Genomic DNA, 22,293 nt, shown 5'->3' with positions numbered 1-22,293 from the left:
ATTTATTTATTTTATTTAATTTAAATTTAAAAAAAATAATAATTGGGAGACTTTTGTGCTTTTAATAGATAGGAAAGTTCAGAGAGACAGGAAGCAGTGGGCAGAGAGAGGGGGAACAACATGCTGCAAATAACCGTCCGATGCGAGACTCGAACCGGGGCCAGCTGCAGCGAGGACTACAGAGGCTTCTGCATAAAAACTACATGAAAATGCTGATGTTAAAAGTGTGTTTGCACAACAAATGTTATGGCACTTTCATTCGTATGGCAGTACATTTAAAATAAAACTAAAAGCTATCCACTATTTTTGAATAAATTTTTGGATTTTGCGTACAAATGCGATTAATCGTGATTAATCAGGGAAATCATGTGATTAATTAGATTAAAAATTTTAATCATTGCCCAGCCCTAGTTTTTATTTTCATGCCTTCCAGACAGCACACCTTTAATTCATTGTCACCCTAATCCCTAACACTATGTAAGAGTAAATTGTTCAAATTACAAATACAATTTGGTGGTATTTTAGGGCATATATCGCCACCACAACTTAATCTCACCAAAACAGAATCATTGAGTTGATGATGATATTCGGGTGCAGTCGAGGTTTGACGGTGAGATTCAGAATACTTAAACTGACAATCATTTTGGAGGAAATATCTAAATCGTATACTGGGAGCATAATGAGGCTAAATCTGCCCCTGTTGTGTCGTCAGTGCGAGGGTGTAAGCAGTAGGATTCGTGTGTGTGAATGGGTGAATATGGCTTCTACAGTAGAACCCTTTGAACGGTTGATGACATCAGAAAAGCCCAACATAAATTCTGTCCATTTAGCTCATGTCTATCAGCAGGTGCTTCATCAAAGGCATTTTCAGACGTCTCGGTTGTGGGCTCTCTTCCCAGAATGATAAAATGTTTCTGGCAGAAAAAAAAAATAAAAGGATTTAACAGACCTCAACACTCACCACCCGATTCTTAAATAGGGGAAGGTAGAGAACAAAGCATAAATTCTTATATCAGATAATTAGCTTGGGAGAGAGGAGCAGTACCAGAGGATGTTTCATGTATGAATGTTGAGTTTGCTGCAATATTTCTGATAATTCAACGAGGAGCTTTTTAAGCATCCACTCCACTGCTGGAAAACAGTATATACAGTTTGATTAAAACAGTAAATTTAGGCATATCAGAGCTTGACCTTTAACAACTTGAACAACCTGACCTTTAGTTTTATTTTAGTGAGCAAAATTATTGCCTTTTTTATATATATATATATATATATATATATATATATATATATATATATATATAGTTGAAGGAACGTAAGGAAAAGTCAGTGAATCACAAAAAGCATGACACCGCAAAGCTCGGTCTGTGTAAACGTCTCTGAGAGTGAGTGTGTGATATTTCATGGGGAAAGGGAGAACGATTACATTCCTCCAGAGCTCATGGCCTAGTTGGACATAAGATATAACACTGGATTTCAACCATCAAACTGGATCAAAACTTAAAAATAGGCTGCAGTGGATTCTGAAATTAGATTCTTCTACATAATTCTGTTTTGATTATGTCCTGGATAAGATACAGGATATAAAAAAGTGTGTCTCCACCACTTCTAATGAGGACTGGGATACTTGTGACTTAACAAATTCAGAATTTTTTTAATACCAGCAGAGAGGAGGAGTAAGTGTGACCCAAGGTCCACGCAGCGGTGGTCTCACCGAAGGAACTTTGACCCTCAGATCCTCATTCCCTCATCCGGAATGAGACAAAGTAAAGAAAAAAACCTCTTCTTTCGTATAATTGTCCAATAGCAAAAGTCACCTTCAACCACTCCGGTTGTAAAACTTATAGCTTATGTTTCAGGGAAAATGCTTACAATCCTCACTAATAATGACACCAAGGGAGCTCAACTGATTAGTAGCTATACAGAGGCTAAAGCCCCTCGATGCAGCTGACCTGGTTTTGAGTCCCGGTTCAGGCCCTTTGCTGCATGTCATCCCCCTCTTTCTGCCCCTTCTCCAGTCAAGCAACTTTCAATAAACAATTAGTGCCAAACTAATCCTAAAATTTTAAATCACACCATCAGGCAAGCTGTGTGTTCACTCAGGTGCCAGCTGGTGACTGTGATGCAAAATGCATAACAGCCGAGGACACCAAACTGAATAAATAACATACAAGAAATCCTCCCAAGTCCTAACCTCGACCAGTCTACACAGACTGCAAACTTCAAGAATCCGCCTTAGGCACAGTTACTCACAGAATGAATTTGTTGCGTTTAATATGTGCTGACTGCTGGCAATGTTTGTCCTTTTAAGCAGTGACAGTGGACTGATAGCGATGCTAGCTAGGTTTTTCAGCATGGTTTTGTCATGGCTCGTAGAGGAAACATAGAGAATTGGACTGACCCAAGGTTTTTGCAGCTGTGATCTCGCTGAAGGGCCCTGTTCCAATTTTATTCTGAGACAAGATGCTGAACTGGTAGTCTGTGGCAGCAGACAGGCCTGACACTTGCAGCCTGGTGCCGGATGAAAGAGGAACGGGCACAGAGAACCATTCCTGCTTCCCTTCATTATCGCCAGCTGAAATCTTCTTCACCCTGCAGAGAAAGAGAGACCAAGAGAAACGGAGTGAAAACAAAAGCGTGGCGGGGAACTCTGAGAGTCTGGTTTTATGGAACATGACAGAAAAGTAGGTTTCATTAATCATTCATGCTCATCATCAGTTCCAGATATCGTGGCAGAGGCAGCACTGATGTATTCCTGAAATTGCACAAAGAGCTTGCAACTCCAATTATGAGTGATTTTCATGTTTCTGCCAAAGCTGAGGTTCTACACTTATATGACCCTCAGGTTTTAATAAAAGAAAAACCTCTGCACCTATTCAGAAGTGGAGAAAGGATGTTCAATTGAAGCTGAGCTTTTCAAAGATGATTGCTTTGAATCAACTGCTGTGGTGTGTTTCTTCAGGATTATAAATACAGATGACTTAACTTGCAAAAGTATTCAATCGTGAATTTTTTTTTCATCAAAATTCTCTTTTACACACACAAATGCAGTTCAGCACAGATAATGGCTGTTATTGTCGGCATGATGGTGGTCACATCCATGAAGCAAAACACAAGAGCATAGAGTAGTTCCGTTTCTGAGAAAAAAAAAAAAAATCACCAGAGCTTGTGGCGTACGTGTCTCTTTTGCACGTGAGTGCTGAATATGGTGTGAATAAATGTGACCCAGAACTGTTGAATGCCAAACAAGTGCGCATTATCATTGAGATAGCTTTGGTGGAATCCACAAAGCACTAACAAAGCTGTCCACTGTCACATTGGACCTTCGTGGAAACTAATTTCTGTTGAAATGTCAAAGGGAAAAACGCTCACATTGCATCATGTCAAGGCTCTTGCAACTATTGATCTTTTTCCTCTTCTCATAATAGTGTGTTCTCTCTTATAATCAGGGTCAAAACATGTCAAGTTGTCAAAGCCAAGCTGAGACTTGAGGGGATTGTTTGTTTTCATTTGTGGATCCGTCATTACATTTTTCATGTAATTTGCATTCATTTCTGTGCATCTTACTGCAAAACTGACCCATTTCCTTCTCAGGTACTGAGACATATGATCTCATGTTATTCTCAAGCAGCACACACGGGTTCGAATTGGACAACAACAAGCATTAAAAGTTTGCTGTACATCCTCAGTTTAATTTTCCACCCCCAAAAAAGAAAACTAAGAAACTAAAGAGATTGTAAAAAAAAACAAAAAAAAAAAAAAAACACAATTCAATAAATATAGTTTTGTATTAGGAAGTAAAAAAAAAATCTCTTTAAACAGCTTTTTAAAGACTTATTTGTTCAAGAACATTTCTATCACAGTTGTTTCATCAACAACACATAAAGCCTTCAAGCAAACTAAATGCATTCATCTGTAATTACTAAGCCAGTATAAAAAAAACACTGACTCACAGAAAAAAACAAAACAACAACAAGCGTACTCCGCTCTCTTTTATCAGTAAACCTCTATTGTAGCTAGCATGGCCACTGCATTATAGAGTTATGCTCTGCAGAAGTTTTTCATTGTAGCTGCCAAGAGGTGATAACAGATAAATGAAGTCCTCATCCTGGAGATCAATAGAGTAATAAAAGCGCTGTCGATGGCTGCCATGGTTACAGCCCGAGAAGAAGGTGGGCGGCTTTTCACCCACCAAACTGAAAATGTCTGTGCTGATCCTCCATCAAAGCCAGCCTCCCAGGATAAGTTGGCCTGCTTCACCCCGGGAGAGATGGACAGAGAGGTAGCCGCATGGGGACTGGTTCCTGTAATGGAGGGAGTGGAGAGGATGGTTGATGGAAATCGGCCAGCACTTCAACTACCTGATACAGCAAGAGTTTAGAGGCCATCTCTTGATGTACCACATTTATACATCGGAGGCGGAGTGGAGGCACAGGCATCCGGCCTGCGCTGGGTATAACAGGTTTACACAGCAAACAATTTAGGAAAGAGAAGTGAAGCTAAGAAAATGTGGACGGCTCACGTAACCAATGTTCTTATGGTATTGTTAGATAAAACTCACCCAGGACAAAGACTTGTGTGCGGGCCTTCACTGAAGCCACCCGATTAGAGGCGCTGCACTCCCACTGCCCATGGTGGTCCTTGGTTAGAGGCTGAAGCAGCAGAGATCCGTTGGGTTCGATGGAGTAAGAAATGCGACGAACCAGGTTGACCTAATGATAACATCCAAATGATTCACCCAAAACTCGAAATGTAAGATCCACACAGTGCGAGCAGGCAAGGAAAGCTCAAAGTTAGGCCAGAATTACTTGATACAAATTAATATATTCAGTGAATAAAAGTACAAAAAAATTTTAAAAGTCTGACGGTGACAGACATTATATACACATTTTAGATCATACTGCCTAATTCTAATATGCAGTACAGTCAAAATGTATTGACTGAATTTATTACAATCAGTATACCGGTAAACATATAACTGAAGACACTGATGACAATAGGTAGAGTATGACTTGTAATTTTATTGACTTTGCCAATGAAATTACTGTAAACTGCGTGAGAAAAGGTTAACACGTAGTCTTAAAGCAACTCTAGAGAAGTGTGTGAACCTCACAACTGTGGTTCTGACTGGTTCAGAGGTACACTAACTTTTGTTTTGTGCATGTTAAATCCCACAACTGTAGAGGGGAGCCAAAGAGCTAAAAATCTGACATGTTTAGCCATCTAACAATATGAATGATTAACACACTTACTCACCTATACAAATGTAGGAGTTATTTATACCCTAACAGCATTATCTGGGCCAATTAGTCCAGCTTTGAGAAGCTCAATTTTGTATGATTTCAGTAAAACTAACATGTTTTAAAGTCTGGTTTTCAGACTAACACAAACTTTGGACTGCACACTGTATTGAAACACAAAATTTCTTTAGTTGAGAAAGTAGTGAAACGGCAATGACACGTAAAAATCACAGCGTATGGTGACCCTGTTCTGAAGAGCTGTTAGCTTAGCTCTCACAGCTAACTGCTGCTAAGATACTATAAGAATATTCCCTTTCAAGATCAGCTTCGTGTTATATTTGGGGTTGTAAACTTTGCAAAGTGACTTTGTTATACTCTCCCCTTGATTGCGGTGAAAAGAGATGTTAAAGTTGCCGTTTCAAGTTCGTGAAAAACACAAATGCACCGATGTCTGTGGGTTGTGTAGCACTGTGATTACTTCCCTTCTTAAAATATTAAAAGGGCAGTGATCTTCACCTTTGTAATGCTACTTATATCTGCATAAAAAATGTATGATCATGATGGCAGCATACATGGCAGCTGAGGAAATCCCGCAGACTTGATTGGCAAACAACAATTTGAAATGGCTGTACAGCCAACATACTGCAGAGCTGCTTCCCCGAGTCTCCCTTAAAGAAGAAATGAAGGAAGACTTAGAAATTGAATATATTAGACATGAATTGCTCTCCTCTGGCAAGCTGAATAAAAGCTTTTGCCAGCTCACACGCCTCCTACGTTATATTGCAACAGATAGTACTGCCCACAAGCTAAGGTCAATTGCAGCTATGTAGGATGGGAGGGGTTCCCTGGTCACCCTGAAACATGTGTGATTGGATAAAATGTATGTACACAATATGAGTGTAGGATGAGTCATCATGAGTCAAATGGACGCAGGACAGGAATGTGGAAAATCATATAACATATAAAAATGGGTCGCTGTGTAAAAACAAGCATGCCGTGACATTATTTGCATCTTAGCAGTTGTTGGGGAAACTCTTTCTAAATATTAAACTGATAACAATAAACTGCTCTTCCTCCCGAGTGAGGTCAGAAGGCCACACGTTGAAGTGCAAACGGGCAGGGCAGATGCCTCTGATGCATCCATCGGTGTGTAAATGTATGCTTTAGAGAAAAAAAAAACTGCATACCCTGCCACACCGTATAGCCTAAGTATAGGCTCTATGTGTGTGTGAATAGGTGATTATATGTCTTGTAGAATAAAAGCGCTTTAAGTGATTAACTCGACTTGAAAAATTCTTGATAAGTACAATCCATTTACCATTTAAAAAATAGTTTATCATCCCAAATACACATTTTAAGAAATGTATAGCTTTAATTATGCAACCAAATTGTGATTGTAGCACATATCTATATAGTTTGGTGACATCTGCAAGTCATTTGATGATTCAGCGAACAGAACATTGACAACCACAGACTGGAGCTAAATATGCCCCAAATCGTGACCAAGGAGATAGTGATGAGCAGTCTGCCGTTGCGAGCCATAAGCCTGATTTTCCACTCCACACATAAACTTTATAGTTATAGAAGCCAGTGAAAATGTTCACCCTGGAAGTCGATTTCCAAAAACCCACCATTCCAGCGGCAAAACTGCATTTACGTGTGGCCACTAGGTGCAAATACAGAAGACCACAGAAAAACCTGTGGTTATAAAAAAAAAAAAAACAGGAACAGCAGTATTCTTATTTATGCATTCATCTACTTATTTTGTATCTCTGCCTCATATCCATCCATCCATCATCCTCCGCTTCTCCGGGGGTCGGGTCGCGGGGCCAGCAGCTTAAGCAGAGAAACCCAGACGTCCCTGTCCCCGGCCACTTCCTCCAGCTCTTCTGGGGGGACCCCGAGGCGTTCCCAGGCCAGCCGAGAGTCACAGTCTCTCCAACGTGTCCTGGGTCTTCCCCGGGGCCTCCTCCCAGTGGGACGGGCCCAGAACACCTCACCAGGGAGGCGTCCAGGAGGCATCCTAACCAGATGCCCGAGCCACCGAGCTTCTCACCCTATCTCTAAGGGAGAGCCCAGACACCCAGCGGAGGAAACTCATTTCGGCCGCTTGCATTCGCCATCTCGTTCTTTCGGTCCCTTCCCACAGCTCGTGACCATAGGTGAGGGTAGGAACGTATCCACGTTAGCTTATTAGGTACACAAATCTGATCTAATCTAACCATCCTGCTGATGAAGATTCTTCTACTTCATCTTTATTACAGGTTTTACTATTGTTTGTTATGCACCTCAACCCACTCACATTGTGTGTGGGTGTGTGTGTGTGTGTGTGTGTGTGTGTGTGTGTGTTTTCTACCATTACAATCAATGATATGAACTTGGAGGATTAGGTAAGTTTGCAGGGAATGACCTTTGTGCAAATTGTCCTTAGAACCTTTCTTTACTTTGTTGTGACATTAGCTAAGCACATTTTGAAATATAAAACGTTTGCAGTGCCATAAATAAAATATGACAGCTTACTTATTAAATACCCAGCAGACGGTGATTTACCTTGCTCCAGGTCACTTTAATGGTTGGCTCCGCGTTTCCTTGACAGGGGATAAGCAGTGTTCTACCAGCCTCCTGTTTGTATTGCTTCTCTGGACCGATGCTGAATGATGGTGGGTCCTGCGAATTACCAAAGCAATATAGCTGAATCAAGGAGATTGCGGCAGTGCCAGCAATGGATTTCAAGACTGAATTGCTCCCGCTTTGGAAAAGATAATCTTAACAACAGAAGGATTAGCCACACAATTAACTCCCCGGTTGTGCCACCATTGTGGTGGCAGTCTTAGTTGACTTCCATTAATGTCAGAGAGCCCCCACGTCAGTGCGAAAAGGTCAATAAAATGTTGTTTCTGTTGAGAGTTTTAATTTGCTGTGACGGATGCAGTCGTGGGTAATTAAAATACATCGAAGTCGACGGGTACATGGGTAGACTCATTGGCAGTTTCTGAGTTATTAGGGCATGCGTGTTTTTTTTTTTAAGCATGAAAGGCATTCTGCTTCTCGTGATGGATCACAATGGTTTTGAGTGGTGCTCAGTGTATGTCTAAAGAGCGACCAATGTGGCCTCATACCCACACTAACCTGTAAAATGACGTTGGTTGCCCCCGATGCACCCATGCTGCCATAGCTGTTGTACGGAGTACACGTGTACACGCCTGCCGCATCCTCGTTGACTGTTGCCATGACCAAAGAGCCGGCGGCTTTTAAGGTCCATCCGGGATACTGAGAGGAAGGCACAGTTATCACACCACTCTAACAACTACAAAAGAAAGGAACAAGTACTCACAATCTTGATGGATATATGCATAAATTTCATGCTGTGAGTGTGCAGAAATCAAGAAGAGCCAGAAGGCAGGGATTCTGTAAGCACTCCACAGCAACATATGAGCTCCTCAGCTGTGTTTGAAGGATTTACAGAAATACTTTGAAATACTTGTACTTCATTCACCAAAAGGCACTTCCAATCTTCTTTAAAGCTATGCATTATTTATTGCATGGCAGCAGATCTTCTTTTCTTCTCATTAGAAACGTTGATTTTTCCTTTTTTTCATTACATTTTTTAATTCCCCAGTTCTGTGAATCCTAACATGCATAACAGAAATGTTCTGTACAGCTTTCATGATCACTTGTGGAGTATTTGCATCAAAAGCAATTTTTGGAGTCGTTTTTCCTCCACTAAGCCGCAGTGAAAGGTGAGCTTTACGCTTTGACTGCTCAAAAAGGTTCCCACTTAGTTTAATGAAGTAAAAATGCTACTATTCTCCTTAGGTTAAAGCTGTAAGCATCACTGCGGGTGTGCGAGCATGTGACATCCACAGCAGAATTAGGATAATTGGCTGAATAACAGCCTGACTCCAGCCCCCATGTCCTGCACTACAGGAATCTATCACGTCTCCCATGGTGCATCTGATCCGACGACGTGTCGGTCGCTCACACCAAAGCGCTGAAGAGTCGGCGTGTAAATGTGAGGGGAGAAAAAGTAGGGTCCTACTTTTGCATAAAAAACAAAAGGGAAAGTGGTGATTTTAAAAGCTAATACAGTGAGATATGAGGGACTATAATAGTTTTCCTAGTCAGGAAAAATGAGGATGACGAAGGATATCCCGTTCCCACTCCCTAATCTATCATGGTTCCTTCAATCATCTTTCCAATGAGGCGTGCAAAAGATTGGAGAGAAAGAGGGGGAAAAAAAACAAGAGAGCACGCGGCGGTGAGAAATTCCTTTGAGATTGCTACCAAAGCTTTTAAGATTGAACACATTACCCATATTCATTAAAGTGTGTGTGCCTGAATGACCTTCCGCTGGAAATCAGAGGGCACACTTCCATCGGGAAAAGAGAAAATGCCCATTGAAATGTTTGAGGAAAGGAAGCACACCTACGTCTGCGTACAGGAATGTAACCGTGTTACTCTGGAGGAAACAATTTAAAAGTCAGCTGTCATTTCCCAGATGCCTGCAGCGGTGTCATTCAAGGCTCAGCCACAGTTTCCCTGTTGGATTTACTGTGTAAGGGATCAATATGTGAAGGTGTGTCGACCACACACAACAAGGGACAGAAATGTAAGTTTCTGTTGGGCGGCTGTGGCTCAGTGGTTAGAGTCGGTCGTCCAATAACCGGAAGGTTGGCGGTTTGATTCCCACTCTCGCCACTCGGAAAAAAAGATTGGTGGAACTGATAGCTGGAGGGGTGTCAGTCCACCTCCTTGTCACTGCTGAGGTGCCCTTGAGCAAGGCACCGTACCCCCATGCTCCCCGGGCGCCTTCTGGCTGCTTCATGGCTGCCCACAGCTCCAGGTTGGCATCTGTCTCTGATTGTGTGACCCTGTGCATGTGCATGTGTGTCAAACAGATGCCAACCTGGATGGGTTAAAAGCGGAGGACAAATTTCGTGTGTACATATGTACGCATGACAATAAATCTGATAAAAAAAAGACACAGAGTGAAGGTTGAGCACTGTTATTTTCATTACCAAGGTCAAGTCGAGAGGTTCTCCATCTTTGATCCAGTCCACATGGAGCAGCGGAGGCTGAGCCGCCACAGGGCAGGGGAGCACACCCTCCATCCCTGTGGGAAGGTATGTTTCACGGGGCATCTCAAGTGCCTGGGCTGCGTCTGAGTACAGTAAGGAAGGAAGAATGATTTGATTTGATACAAATGACTGTTTCAGAAGAGTAAAATCAGTTTCAACAGATGATGACTGCTGCTTGAGTCTCTGTTAACTCCTTCGTCTCATTTGCAAAAAAACACACTGCTGCTCATTCTGACCCCTGCTCTTCTTTTCTTCCACTGGAAGGAAATACAAATATCTTTTTCATTTTAACTTCTAATTTGTTTTCATTTTCCTTTCCAGTGTCATGGCAATAAATGTGTTGCGCTGACCCCGAGTGTCTCTGTCGGAGCGAAGAAAAACCCTATAAAATTGGATCAATTTAGCCTGAAATTAAGCCGAGCAAACGCTGAGAATTATTCTGCTGTACTTTATTGTGTTTTGAAAACCATAAAGCCTGTAAGTAATGCAGCACCTCTCTGAATGGGGGAAAATGGTTAATCATTTAGGTTGGTGAAATACAGTCAAATGGTTCTGTGGGCTCTAACTTACTCAGTCATTCTAGAGAACAGATGGGCAGCACGGGAGTGAACTCTAATCTGCGTCGGCCCCTACTCATTAATAATGAACTTGCAGCCAAAAAAAACAGAAACATGAGTTTTGTACTGTTTTTGCTTTAGGTACGTTAATATGCTATGTTGTGCTTCCATCCCCCCCTTTGTTATGTCGATCTTTCAGGTTAAAGCCCTGAGGGAGCGAAGTGCATCATTAAATACCATTTGTCATTTCCATGTGTTTTTCGCCCAGTTTCAGCAGAAATCGTGTAATGGGCACAAAATAAAGTAGCTTTATTTTATGGGTAAAAACAGTGAGGTGGCGAGGTATCCCTTGGCCTTTTAATTGGCATAGGGCAGCAACACCAACCATGGATTTTCAAATCCTGATAACGAAGTAAAGTAAGGAATCATGAGTGAGAAGGAAAGGGTGAAAGGACTTTGGGAAATCTGCAGAAATAACCTTTGAACTAACAATCTTTTGCATGTTAGTCAGTGGAGTAACACCACCCTCCACCCCACCACCTCTTTATAAGCGACCGAATCACGAACACAACGTGTCGGGTGAACAACGTCAAGATGCAGCAAAACGTGGTCGTCCAACCTCGTCACCAACTTAAAATGTGTAAGTGATCGTGTACACAGCTCCTCCGTACAGACAAAGGAAGTTCGTGTGGAAAACAGAATTACCGTAGCATTTTGAAGCTTTGTTTGTGAAACTACAAGAAAATAAGGCAGTTATTCATACTTTCTGTGATCAGTGTTTTAGATGCTGGGGACATCTTTAAATCTTTAAAGCTGGGGAGATCTTTAAATGGGAACTTTTTTAGTGGTGTTGTACGGCCTAAATTCGATTAGATCGCCTACAGATTGAGCAGGTGCTTCACCTTGGGAGCTTTTCCATGTATATGCTTGTATGCAACGGTAACTTCATGAAAGCTTTTGAATGCACTGCCGGATAAAAGCAAGTACGCACGCATCACTGTGAGGACGGCAGAGGCGGATGGCGGAGTCAGCAGGCCGTTGGTGGCAATACAAGTGTAGTTCCCCGAGTCCTCCGGGATGAGACTGGAGATAAGTAGAGTCCCGTCCACCATTATCTTCACACGTGACTTCAGAGACCTTCAGAAAACACACGTGGGAATTCATCAGTAGGGAAAATATATAAACCAGCCACTTCAGAGCAAGAGTGAAATATTGCACCTTACTCCTTTTCTAGTGAGGTCAAACAGGCTCTCAAAGCTTCAACAGTGTAGGAGGTTTTTCTTTTTCTTTTTGTTTTTTTTTTTGTTATTCACGACTGTGCACAAATTGACGTTTAGGATATTTAATTTCAGTTAGCGTGGGAAGTGAAGTGCCCACTCACTCTACATACATTCATTTAAATAAAGAAACCAGAGGACTCTACCAGGCTCTATTACACGTGTACGTTAACAATCTCAAAATCTCCTAAGCAACCTTTTCATCACGACTCTGTTTTTTCCTCCTGATATCAAACATCGTGTGTATGTGTCCTCATTTCAAGGCAAAACATTTTCACAACAGTGTGTGTCATAGTAACAATGAATCACGTGGAACATGTGAAACGGGTCACTCGGAGTAGCAGCAAAAACTTATGACCAACTCTGTGGCCCTGGAGTGTTTTGAGCTCTTTGAAAGCAATGATGCAGTTTGTGATTCATTTCCTGTATCATTCAGTCTCTGCGACAGCAGACGAATCTCACAAACCCACTGCATTCTACCAGGAGGCACTCTTTATATGTATATGTAAGATATACACAATCCGTAAGCAAGTTACAGTCTGCAAAAGAAAACTTTGGTCTGTAATGATTTAAGTGCCTTTGTGAGGCTCCATTATAAAACTGCTGCCATTTGCACTGTGGACCAACATAACCATCACACTCTGTGGAGTGATAATGCGATACCGCCATTAATTTGTCCAGCAGTGTATCCTCTGACTGAGTTTCCATCAGCTGTGGTGTTGTGCGAGAGAAATGAAAAGGATTTTCTTTTCTGGCATTCTCATACAACACCTCACTATTTTTAAAAAGCAATTACAAAAGAGCTTATTTCCTAAAATTAGTGATGGTTAATCTGAATAATCCTCATGTGATTTACTCAGCTGTGTACGGCGTTTTACCGCGTGTCAGCCCCCCAAAAAGCCTCTCCTGAAAAATGTCCTCGTCGAAATCAGGTTGAGCGTTAACTCAAGTGCAACTATTGTGAATCAGGATGCATTTGATATAGAAATGCTAAAGAGGAGAGGTGATGCAATCTAAGCCCCACGTCTGCTCATCTGAGTTTAAACCCAGCCGCCATTTTCTGAGAGTCTTCAGTGGACTGCTAAGTGATATGCTGGTGATCATGAACCATTCCCACCTCACTCAGATCCTCTATCCGGCACTGAGCATTCCTTTTGATAAACCTCTCCAACAGGAAAGCTCGTTCAGTGCTTTCAGCACTTTTTAAAGTGTCTGCAACCAAGCCCGGCATATTCACACTGCCTTCTGAAGCTGTTGGGACGCACATGTACACATCCAACAGAGTCAAAGCAACATTGCCATTCATTTGAAGTGTTTTGTCCAACTGATGAATGAAAGCCAAAGATTCACAAAACTCAGAGGAATAGTCTCTCTTCTCCTCTTCCCCCTTGGTGTGAGCAGTCAGTTTTGGAAGTTGGCTTTATCACTCCATGCCTCTCAGGGACACCACCCGATACTGCCACTACTACGCACATGTAGTCTTAATCCAGACTGTTCTCATTTGTCGTTTCATGAGGGTGGAATGAGCTACCAAGTGGTTTAGGTTTAGTCTCTCTCTTTCTTAAAGAATTTTACACACTGGAAAAAGTCTTACTAAATATATTTGTCTCATTTCTAGTCAAAATATCTCATTACACTTAATATAAGACACAACTGCCTAACAAGTACTATTTCAGCCAGATATAGGGACTTGTTTGAAGACAATACATCTGGAATATCTTGTTAAATGAAAAAGTCTTGAAAACAAATTGTTTTGAGGTGCATATCATATGAAACAAGCTTTTTTTTTTTTTTTACATTTGAAGAGGTTTTTTGAAGCTAATTTCAAGATCACTTTTATCTGAAAAGTCCTAAATTTCACTAGCCTGACTACGTCATACTCACGATTCTAGTCAGAATGTGAGTCTGATACCGCTTGATAGAGATTTGAGTATGGGGCGTGTTTCAACCGAACCAGGAGAAAAAAATGCCTCTTCAATCAATTGGATAGACCTACAACCAATCAGAGCAACGTAGTATGTGAAGTAGATTAAGCGACACACACTTGTTGTAGGAAGGACGGCAAAAACATATTTTCTATCGATAAAAGCCTTTATCGCGTTCCTCTGTTCGTCTTTCAAAATGAATGCAATGTGGAGATCCTGTAGAACAGACTCGATGGCAGAATCTACACGCCCTAGCTCTCCAGCGGCAGCCATGTTTGTTTCAAACGAAGTCAAACCAAGCGCTCTTTAGTGACGTAGTTGATAATGTCCCAGTTGATCATCTGTCCATCATCGTACAAAGCCCGCCCAGGCAATCTGATTGGGTCGACTGTTTTGATGTCGAGCATAGAGATTTCCCAACTGAGCAGAGCCAGACCGAACTTCCCAACCAAAAATTTTATGGGCGGGGCTAAGTTCGGCTTGCACCCAGGCTAAAATATCACATCTTATTTCAAGAAATCTTGACAAGCTGATTTTCACTAGTTCCATTGGCAGATTTTTTTGCTTATTTCAAGCAAAAACGTCTCGTATTTGTTGTTTTTTTACTTATTTTTTGAGGGGCATTTTTTCCAGTGCAGAGCTACACTGGAATAAAATCTAAATTAACAGGTATATTTGTCTCATTTCTAGTCAAAATATCTCATTACACTTAATATAAGACACAATTGCCTAACACGTACCATTTCAGCAAGATATAGGGACAATACATCTTGAATATCTTGTTAAGTGAAATCTTGACGAGCCGATTTTCACTTGTTCCATTGGCATTTTTTTGCTTATTTCAAGGAAAAATGTCTTGTATTTGTTGTTTTTTTTACTTATTTTTGTAGGGGCATTTTTCCCAGTGTATGAAGACCATCTCTTCAGAGAACACCCTTTCTCCTCCTAACCAGTACTTCTGTACTAGTTCTACTTATACTCTCATTTACTAGATAGATACTTTTAGCATTCAATTTAAAGACTGGGGTTTCTAACATCTCAGAAGCCTCAGTGCTGTTTAATCACTTAAGTCGCTTTAGTTAGAAACCATCTGCTAAATGACTACTTGTATTGTAAATTGAATTGAAAAGACACACATGGATGAGGCATGAATAGAGGCTGCCAGAGGAGGCAAGTACTTCAGTACATGATTTCACATCTTTACACAGCACCTCCCATCTGTCTTGTAAATTAACTTTTGCAACCACGTAGGGTTAACAAGTCTAGGCTTGCTACCGAGGCAGACAACATGGCTAATTAAACCAGTGAACCGGTGATCCACCGTCAGCCAGTTACCCTCCTAACGCTACCTCACACCGCAGCAAAGTGATAGTTTTCTACATCATTTGTTTGACTCTTGCACTATCATCAAATTGACCTGGTATTCTATAAATTCCATTAAGTCTCCACTGTGCATTTGTTAAAATGACACCAATTTTAAAGCAGCCTTCTTGCTCACTGGTGTTTTTGCAAATTGCTTTTTCACACGCCTGCAGAGAGCACAAGCACGTGTGTGTGCATGTGTGTGTGTGTGAAGCTCTCCGTCTCTTTGGCTCCTTATGCGTATGTGTGCATCAGCATTGAAATACCAATTTCATATCATTATTTCATCATCAGTCTCAAAGCAGCACTTGTGGTGGTAGTATTAGATTTTACATCAAATTAGATCATGTAATGTATTACTAGAGTTTATGTTTATTTCAGTAATATACACACACATTTATGAATGTTCCATATACAGTATTATTTATGTCATTTATGACTGAAAACTTTGTTTTTCAGTCAGACAATTCAAACTACATTCAATTAATCTGCTAAAGGTTATCAAACCATCAGAATCTCATGCTGATTAAGATTATGGGCCCATGCCCATTTGCTAATTTAGCCAAATGTGGACTGTCTGGTAGTAGTCCTTCACCAGCCACCTCATTTTTAGCATTTCCTAAAAAAAAACCAAAAAAAAACACACAACTGGGACCATGACTTCACTGTAACCTTCGGGTGTTTTTCATATCAACATGTGGGAGTTACCTTGTTCTCCACAACTGAACAGACAGACAACACCAAGGCTAAATAGTCTGCAGCAAAAAGCCCAAAAAGAAAAGCTGTGCTTTGACTTAAAATAACTGACATCAAATATCATGCTCAGAGGAAGCAACCTCCGTGTCTTTGCTTTTCTTTTTTCTTTCTTTCATTTTATGCCGATTTGAATTTCACACAGTAAGAAGGAAAAGAAACTTCACCTTTGATTATGTCAAGGTTTTTTCCCATGTACGGCTCTCTGCAGGGTGGATACCAAAGGAATAAAGCCTTCTTTCATTAGCGGCAGACTTGGTTACAGCGAAACTCCTCTTTTTTTTTTTTTTGCGCTCGGGTCCACCAAGGAAACTTTAGATTTTTTTTTATAGTTTCAAAATGAAATGGCTGATAATTTTCTTTCCAATAACTTAGTTTAGTCTGGTTCGGTGTTTCATCTAATTACAAAAGCACAGCCAGAGTCCAAAAGAACAGGTACTTCCTGTTTAAACACCCACACTGCACTGCTCTGACCACTTTTCGAGTCAGTCTGGGATTACACTGAAAACACTAAAACAGTCGCACTTTATAACAAGTAACTACTTTCATCCATCCATTATCTATACACGCTTAAATCAATTCAGGGTCACAGGAGGCTGAAGCCTATCCCAGCCGTCATAGGCCGAGAGGCGGGGTACAGTCACCAGTCCATCACAGGGCCACAGAGAGACAAAGGAGAACAACGCTTACTCTTAGGGTCAATTTAGAATCACCAATTAACCTAACGTGCATGTTTCTGGAATGTGGGAGGAGGCCAGACTACCCTGAGAGAACTCACGTATGTACGGGAAGAACACGCAACCTCCATGCAGACAGGCCCCAGCAGGAACCCTCTTACTAACCACCACACCACCGTGCAGCCCTAGGAAATAACTTGACCAATAAAAACAATATGTGGCATTATTTTTTGAAAGCATTCTTTACTTTAGTGACAGAGTGTCACTTAGTTTGGCAAACAATGCTGGGTTCACGCCACACAATCTACTCTGTCTTATGCAAAAGAAAGTTTTGGGTCAAAGTGTCATTCTTTAGCATCATTATGAACATTTCACATCGCTAGTGTTGATATTTCAGTGCCAGCTAAAGTTAGTTAGCACACTTTCAGAAAAATGAAATCATGCATGCATTTGCATCCAACATGCAAAAAAATGCACCATCAGTGTTACTTCCATGAAAAATTTATCTCACAGCTGACTTTCTCAAACCTGGCAGAAGTTTTAAGTGTGTGATGAATAATGAAGTTAAATTAACATATAAAATTGATGGGTTAAACTTCAATTTAGACTGATAATGTATTTTTGTTTGGTGAAGTAAAAAGTTGTGGAATCAACATTTGGACAAACATACACACAGACATTAGTGGCAACACGAGGGCTGGGGTTACGTTAGTGTCACGCCCAGAGACTCTTGTTTTTAGTTTTCATGTTTAGGTTATGCTTTTGTTTTCAGTCCATCTTTAGTTTTTGTCATGCCTTAGTTTCCCTGCACTCTGTTTATTAGTTCACTCACTTCACCTGTGTTTTTTCCCTCAGCTGCACTCACTCCCCAATCACTCTCACTCCCTATTTAGTTTCCTGCCTCCCCTTTCAGTTTTGCCAGATCTTTGTTGCTGTTAGATGTCATGCCACGTTTCCACGACTAAGCTAAGTGTTTTTCATGTTTCATGTCAAGACTTTTGTTTTCGTTAGTCACAGTTATATTCATGGTTTGGTCTCAGTCTCATTTTTTATATCCGGCTCAGCCGCGCTTTGTTTTGACTTCTTTTGTTTTGTGAATTAATAAATCTACCTTTTTATTTTTGGAAGTCCGCATCCGTGTCCACCCTTCCACACACCCTCACCTTGACAGTTAGAATTACATAGAAAAGTAAAAGCAATGGAGTCACCGTTTTTCAACTTCATCTGAATTTCTAAGGCAACACTAAATACCAGTAGGAGTACAGAAACAATCTGGATACAGATGTGGATCTAGGTTTAAATCAAAGGTTAAACAAGTTGAATTAGACCCGGTCTCTGATATGGTTTGCATGCAACTTTTTTTAATCCTGCTAAAAAATTTTTTTTTTTTTAAAAAGAGACTAACAATCAAACCAAACCGACAACATAACCTGATGTCATCTTCTTGTGCACAGTCTATGCTGCACATCAAAACTTACCTGTTTTAATGTGCTCCCTTTGTTTATTCATCTAACTTTTGTTCATTTTTTTTTTTCTTTTACCCTTTGCTTCAATTGCTATCTAAATAATTTAGCATTCTTCCTTTTTTTTGTAAAGCCCTTTGTGTTAGACTTGAGTTTGAAAGGTGCTATGTAAATAAGTTGAGTCAGCTTTAGCACTGCTGCGTACTCTGCAGGAAATGCACGCAGACAGTATGCAGTCTGCAGACTAAAACATTACAAATACAATTCGAAAATCGGTATTAAAAAGGCACAAAAAGACTTTGTACAATTTTAATTAAGTCAATATTTGGTGTTATTCTTCTACCCTCTAAGACTAGTCTTCAGGAATAGTTCTCCAGGCTTCTTGAAAGACATTTCAAAGCTCTTCTTTAGTTGTTGGCTGCCTTTTGTTCTGTTCATGATGATCCCACACTGTTTCAATAATGTTGAGGTCCGGAGTATTCATCCCTCCATAAGACCCGTTGCCAATGATTTTTCAGTCCACTTCTTGTGCCATTTGGCATAGCTCAGCCTTTTCTCCCAGTTTCCCTTCCATAAGAACGGCCACTTCTTCTTTTCCACTTGTCCAGTTTCCTAAATTTTTCTAAAGGATGCACTGCTCCCCAATGCTGAGATATGCCAAGTTTTGAGCCACTAGCTCTTTTGGAATGACTGTTATGTCAGTCAAAACTGTTATGGAACTTAAGAAATGGGAATAAATTGTGTGTCTTTGTGAGACGCTGCTATTCACAAAGGTTCTTTTCTAAAGTGTCTGTTATGTGTAGACACAGCTTTGGTCCAGATCAATCATTCAGAGGTCAGTGTTAACTGGCTTAACTAACACAAAAACACACTCGTCAGAAAATAATCAGGTACAAGGACAATAAGTGAAATAGCAGCCAATGTCCAAGAAGAAACTTTGAAAGACATTTAGAAAGCCTGGCGAACTGTTGCTCAGGACTACTCCAAAAACATAACAGTGCAAGAAGGTCCTTGGAGGGAACATATAAAGGAATGAAGGTTGGTTAAAAAATGTTTGCACAGTTTTTTTATATCTGAGAAAGGCCGATCATGGGCTCTGCTCAAAGAACTTTCCTTTTGTCTTTCTGTGATGTCTTCTGTGCAATTTCAGAGCAGGGTGCCAATACAGCCACACACAAGCAAGACATGACACAAAGCAGACTTAATTTCACTTCTGAATGGCAATTCATTCAACATCAAATCACTCTACTGACTAGCACATAATTCCAATTTAGACAGGCTTTTCAGAAATGTTGCGTCTGTATTTGTCTGATTCACTGAGCTTTCTGGTATCTCTGTCACCCAGAAGCAAGACATATAAGAAGGTGAGCATCTTCTTTTCCTTTTTGAGGAAAGTAAGCTAATGTCAGTGTTGTGACTAACCATCTTTCGTTTCAGCTTTCTATTATCACCTTGCACCTCTTTTTTCAGGCAATCAGTTCCATTAAAAAGCAATTAGCTCTAAATAGATTGAACGCTCTTGTGTTGCTACAGTGTTCGATGAAACTGATGATTGCACTCACTCTATGTGATGGACATTTTCTCTACCTCTCTGCCACACATATGTCATGTTGGGAGGATCAGCCACTGCCTGACACTGGAGAAGTGCATTCTGGGACATGTTGACGGAGGTGCTTTTGGGAGGAACGACGATGACGGGTGGACCTGGTGAGAAGCAGAAATAAATTTACGAGATGTGTCATCATTATCAGTTAACCTGTTGATTATTCAATAATTCAACAAATTGCTTCATGTGCAGAATAAAAAAATAAAACAGAAAACACTAAATCATCATTGCAATTCCAGCATGTTTAACTGAATAGTAGTACAGTACTGTATTTGTCCTGAAACACTTAATATGTATATTAAAAAGGTCATCAAACGCATGGTGAATGCTAATAGTTACTTTTTCTTGGAGAGAAAGATTTAATCATCATAAACAAGAGGGGAATGGTTTCTAAAAGAGCTGGCCTTCTGTGTAGGGGTGTCACTTGTCCAAAAGTCAGATATGAATTAAAAAAAGCCCTAAACTCGTCTCCCAAAACAATTCACATGGGCCGCGTATCTTTGAATATATATATCTTGATATCTTGTCTGTGACTTTTAGGCACCTCTGGCAAAGCGCCTGGTGTAGCCGACAGTGCTGGACAGCAGGCAGTCAGACTACATTAAAAATCCAGCAATAAACTTCTTCCTCTTCTTTTTTCTTCCTCTGCATCCATTACAAAGTTTCCCACACATTGTTAACATTTGGGCGAGCTGCAAAGGTCGAATATATTCATCCAAATATATTTGACGTTCACATGCACATCAAAGTAGTGAAATATACTACAGTACTGTAAAGCTACACATATCAGCCCTTCCCAGCTAAAATACAAAAAAAATTGACAAACAACACAAATTAATCCAACTCTGTGTCCTTTCTTGTGCCCGATCCTCTGCTTTAAATTATACCAGCTGAGTCTACGGTGCTACAAAGAGTATGCCGTGTTGTTTTCAGGCGGCATAAAGCTTGGAGATACTGATAATCTATTATAATCAAAATGTGTTCATTGTGGGACTTTGGTACAACGACTCTTGTCCTTTAGTCTTTCCTTCGATGAAAACATTCAAAATTGTGCTTACGCCTCATCAACATATGAAATATAGGAAAGATTGAGGTATTATCAGATTTCCCTGTGTTTTTTTATTTCCCCGCTTCTATTTTTGCTTCAGTCAGAAAAGTTCATTTTTCTGTTACTGAACCCGGCCTCCTGTGTCCTGCATGTGAGTCATCTTTTTAGTCCAAAGATGGTGTGCCTATGCAAACACATTTCATCCAGTGTGGGTTTTATTTAGTCTTTTTTGTGATTTTCCTTCCGTGAGAGTGATCCCTCCGTGATGCCTGTCTGGTCCTTGTTCTGCACCTGCGACACCAGCAAACAATTTCAGCTTGTCTCTGTGGTGTATAATTGAAAAGGAGCACATAAGACTGATCGTGAAAATCCATCTTGTATCAGCTCTTGTGTTTTGCAAGTGCCAGCTTACTGAAAATAATGAAGACTTGCACTCAACGGGCTATAACAGATGGGTGCGAACTGTTACATATTACTTTTTACAAAATGAGACAGTTGATAAATGAGCAAATACGAACCAAGGCAAAGGTTAGGAAGGAAAAAAAAAAGCAGCAAAGCAACTAAAAACTATTTCTCAAACATAACCTAGGAAAAAAGGCACAAAAAAACCAAACTTAATACCGCAATATTCATTGCACCCTGCGTTGTCAAAACTAACAATAAAATTGCCTTGAAAACTAATTACAAAGAGCCACCACAGTGTGGTGACATGATGTCCCATTTATCTGCCATTCCCACATGTCGGTAATTGGAAGAGAACTAATAAAAGTGGGCAGACACACCACCTGCCTTACGTGTGTACAAACAACCACCGAGTCTCTACAGCGGTCATGACAGATCAAGTTAATGATCCATTCCAAAAAAGGTTGGACGCTGTGTCAAATCTAAATAAAAACACAATGCAATGACTCATAAACCACTTTTTTTTTTCTTTTAAATCGACAACAAAACACAGAACGCACATTAAAAATGATGAAAGTCAGACATTTTTATCCTTTTAGGAAAAATGTTGACTCATCTTGAACTTGAAAGGCAGCAACGCGTCTCAAAAAAGTTGGTACCGGGCCATGTTTAATATTGTGTGACATTCCCTCTTCTTGAGCAGTTAGGATTCTAGTTCCTCAGCAGTCCTGGGTCTTTTTTGTTTATTTCGCATTGCATAATGTGCCAAAACTTTTCAGTTGGTCAAAGGTCTGGACTGCAGGCAGATCAGTCTGCCATCTGGACTCTTGTACTACATAGCGCTCAAAAACCTGTATATACCTTTCAGTTTCCATGGTGATTTTCCAGATCTGCATGTTGCCAGT

The 22,293-nt window shown here is 40.5% G+C and overlaps 1 protein-coding gene across 1 annotated transcript in view; it reads right to left on the bottom strand.

Moving 5' to 3' along the window:
* Positions 1-22,293, bottom strand: part of igsf9a (immunoglobulin superfamily, member 9a) — a gene marked incomplete at its 5' end in the record, with an annotated part of 47,612 nt that overhangs the window by 10,461 nt on the left and 14,858 nt on the right. The window contains 8 exons of the mRNA XM_075456514.1: positions 2,402-2,592; positions 4,193-4,304; positions 4,562-4,712; positions 7,791-7,907; positions 8,370-8,510; positions 10,259-10,401; positions 11,867-12,012; positions 19,895-20,036. Coding sequence (XP_075312629.1) covers positions 2,402-2,592; positions 4,193-4,304; positions 4,562-4,712; positions 7,791-7,907; positions 8,370-8,510; positions 10,259-10,401; positions 11,867-12,012; positions 19,895-20,036 — 1,143 coding nt within the window. The remainder of the gene's footprint in view (positions 1-2,401; positions 2,593-4,192; positions 4,305-4,561; positions 4,713-7,790; positions 7,908-8,369; positions 8,511-10,258; positions 10,402-11,866; positions 12,013-19,894; positions 20,037-22,293) is intronic.

The sequence above is a fragment of the Odontesthes bonariensis genome, chromosome 22 (assembly GCF_027942865.1).
Source record: "Odontesthes bonariensis isolate fOdoBon6 chromosome 22, fOdoBon6.hap1, whole genome shotgun sequence".
NCBI lineage: Eukaryota > Metazoa > Chordata > Actinopteri > Atheriniformes > Atherinopsidae > Odontesthes > Odontesthes bonariensis.
This window is presented reverse-complemented; position numbering and strand designations above follow the sequence as displayed.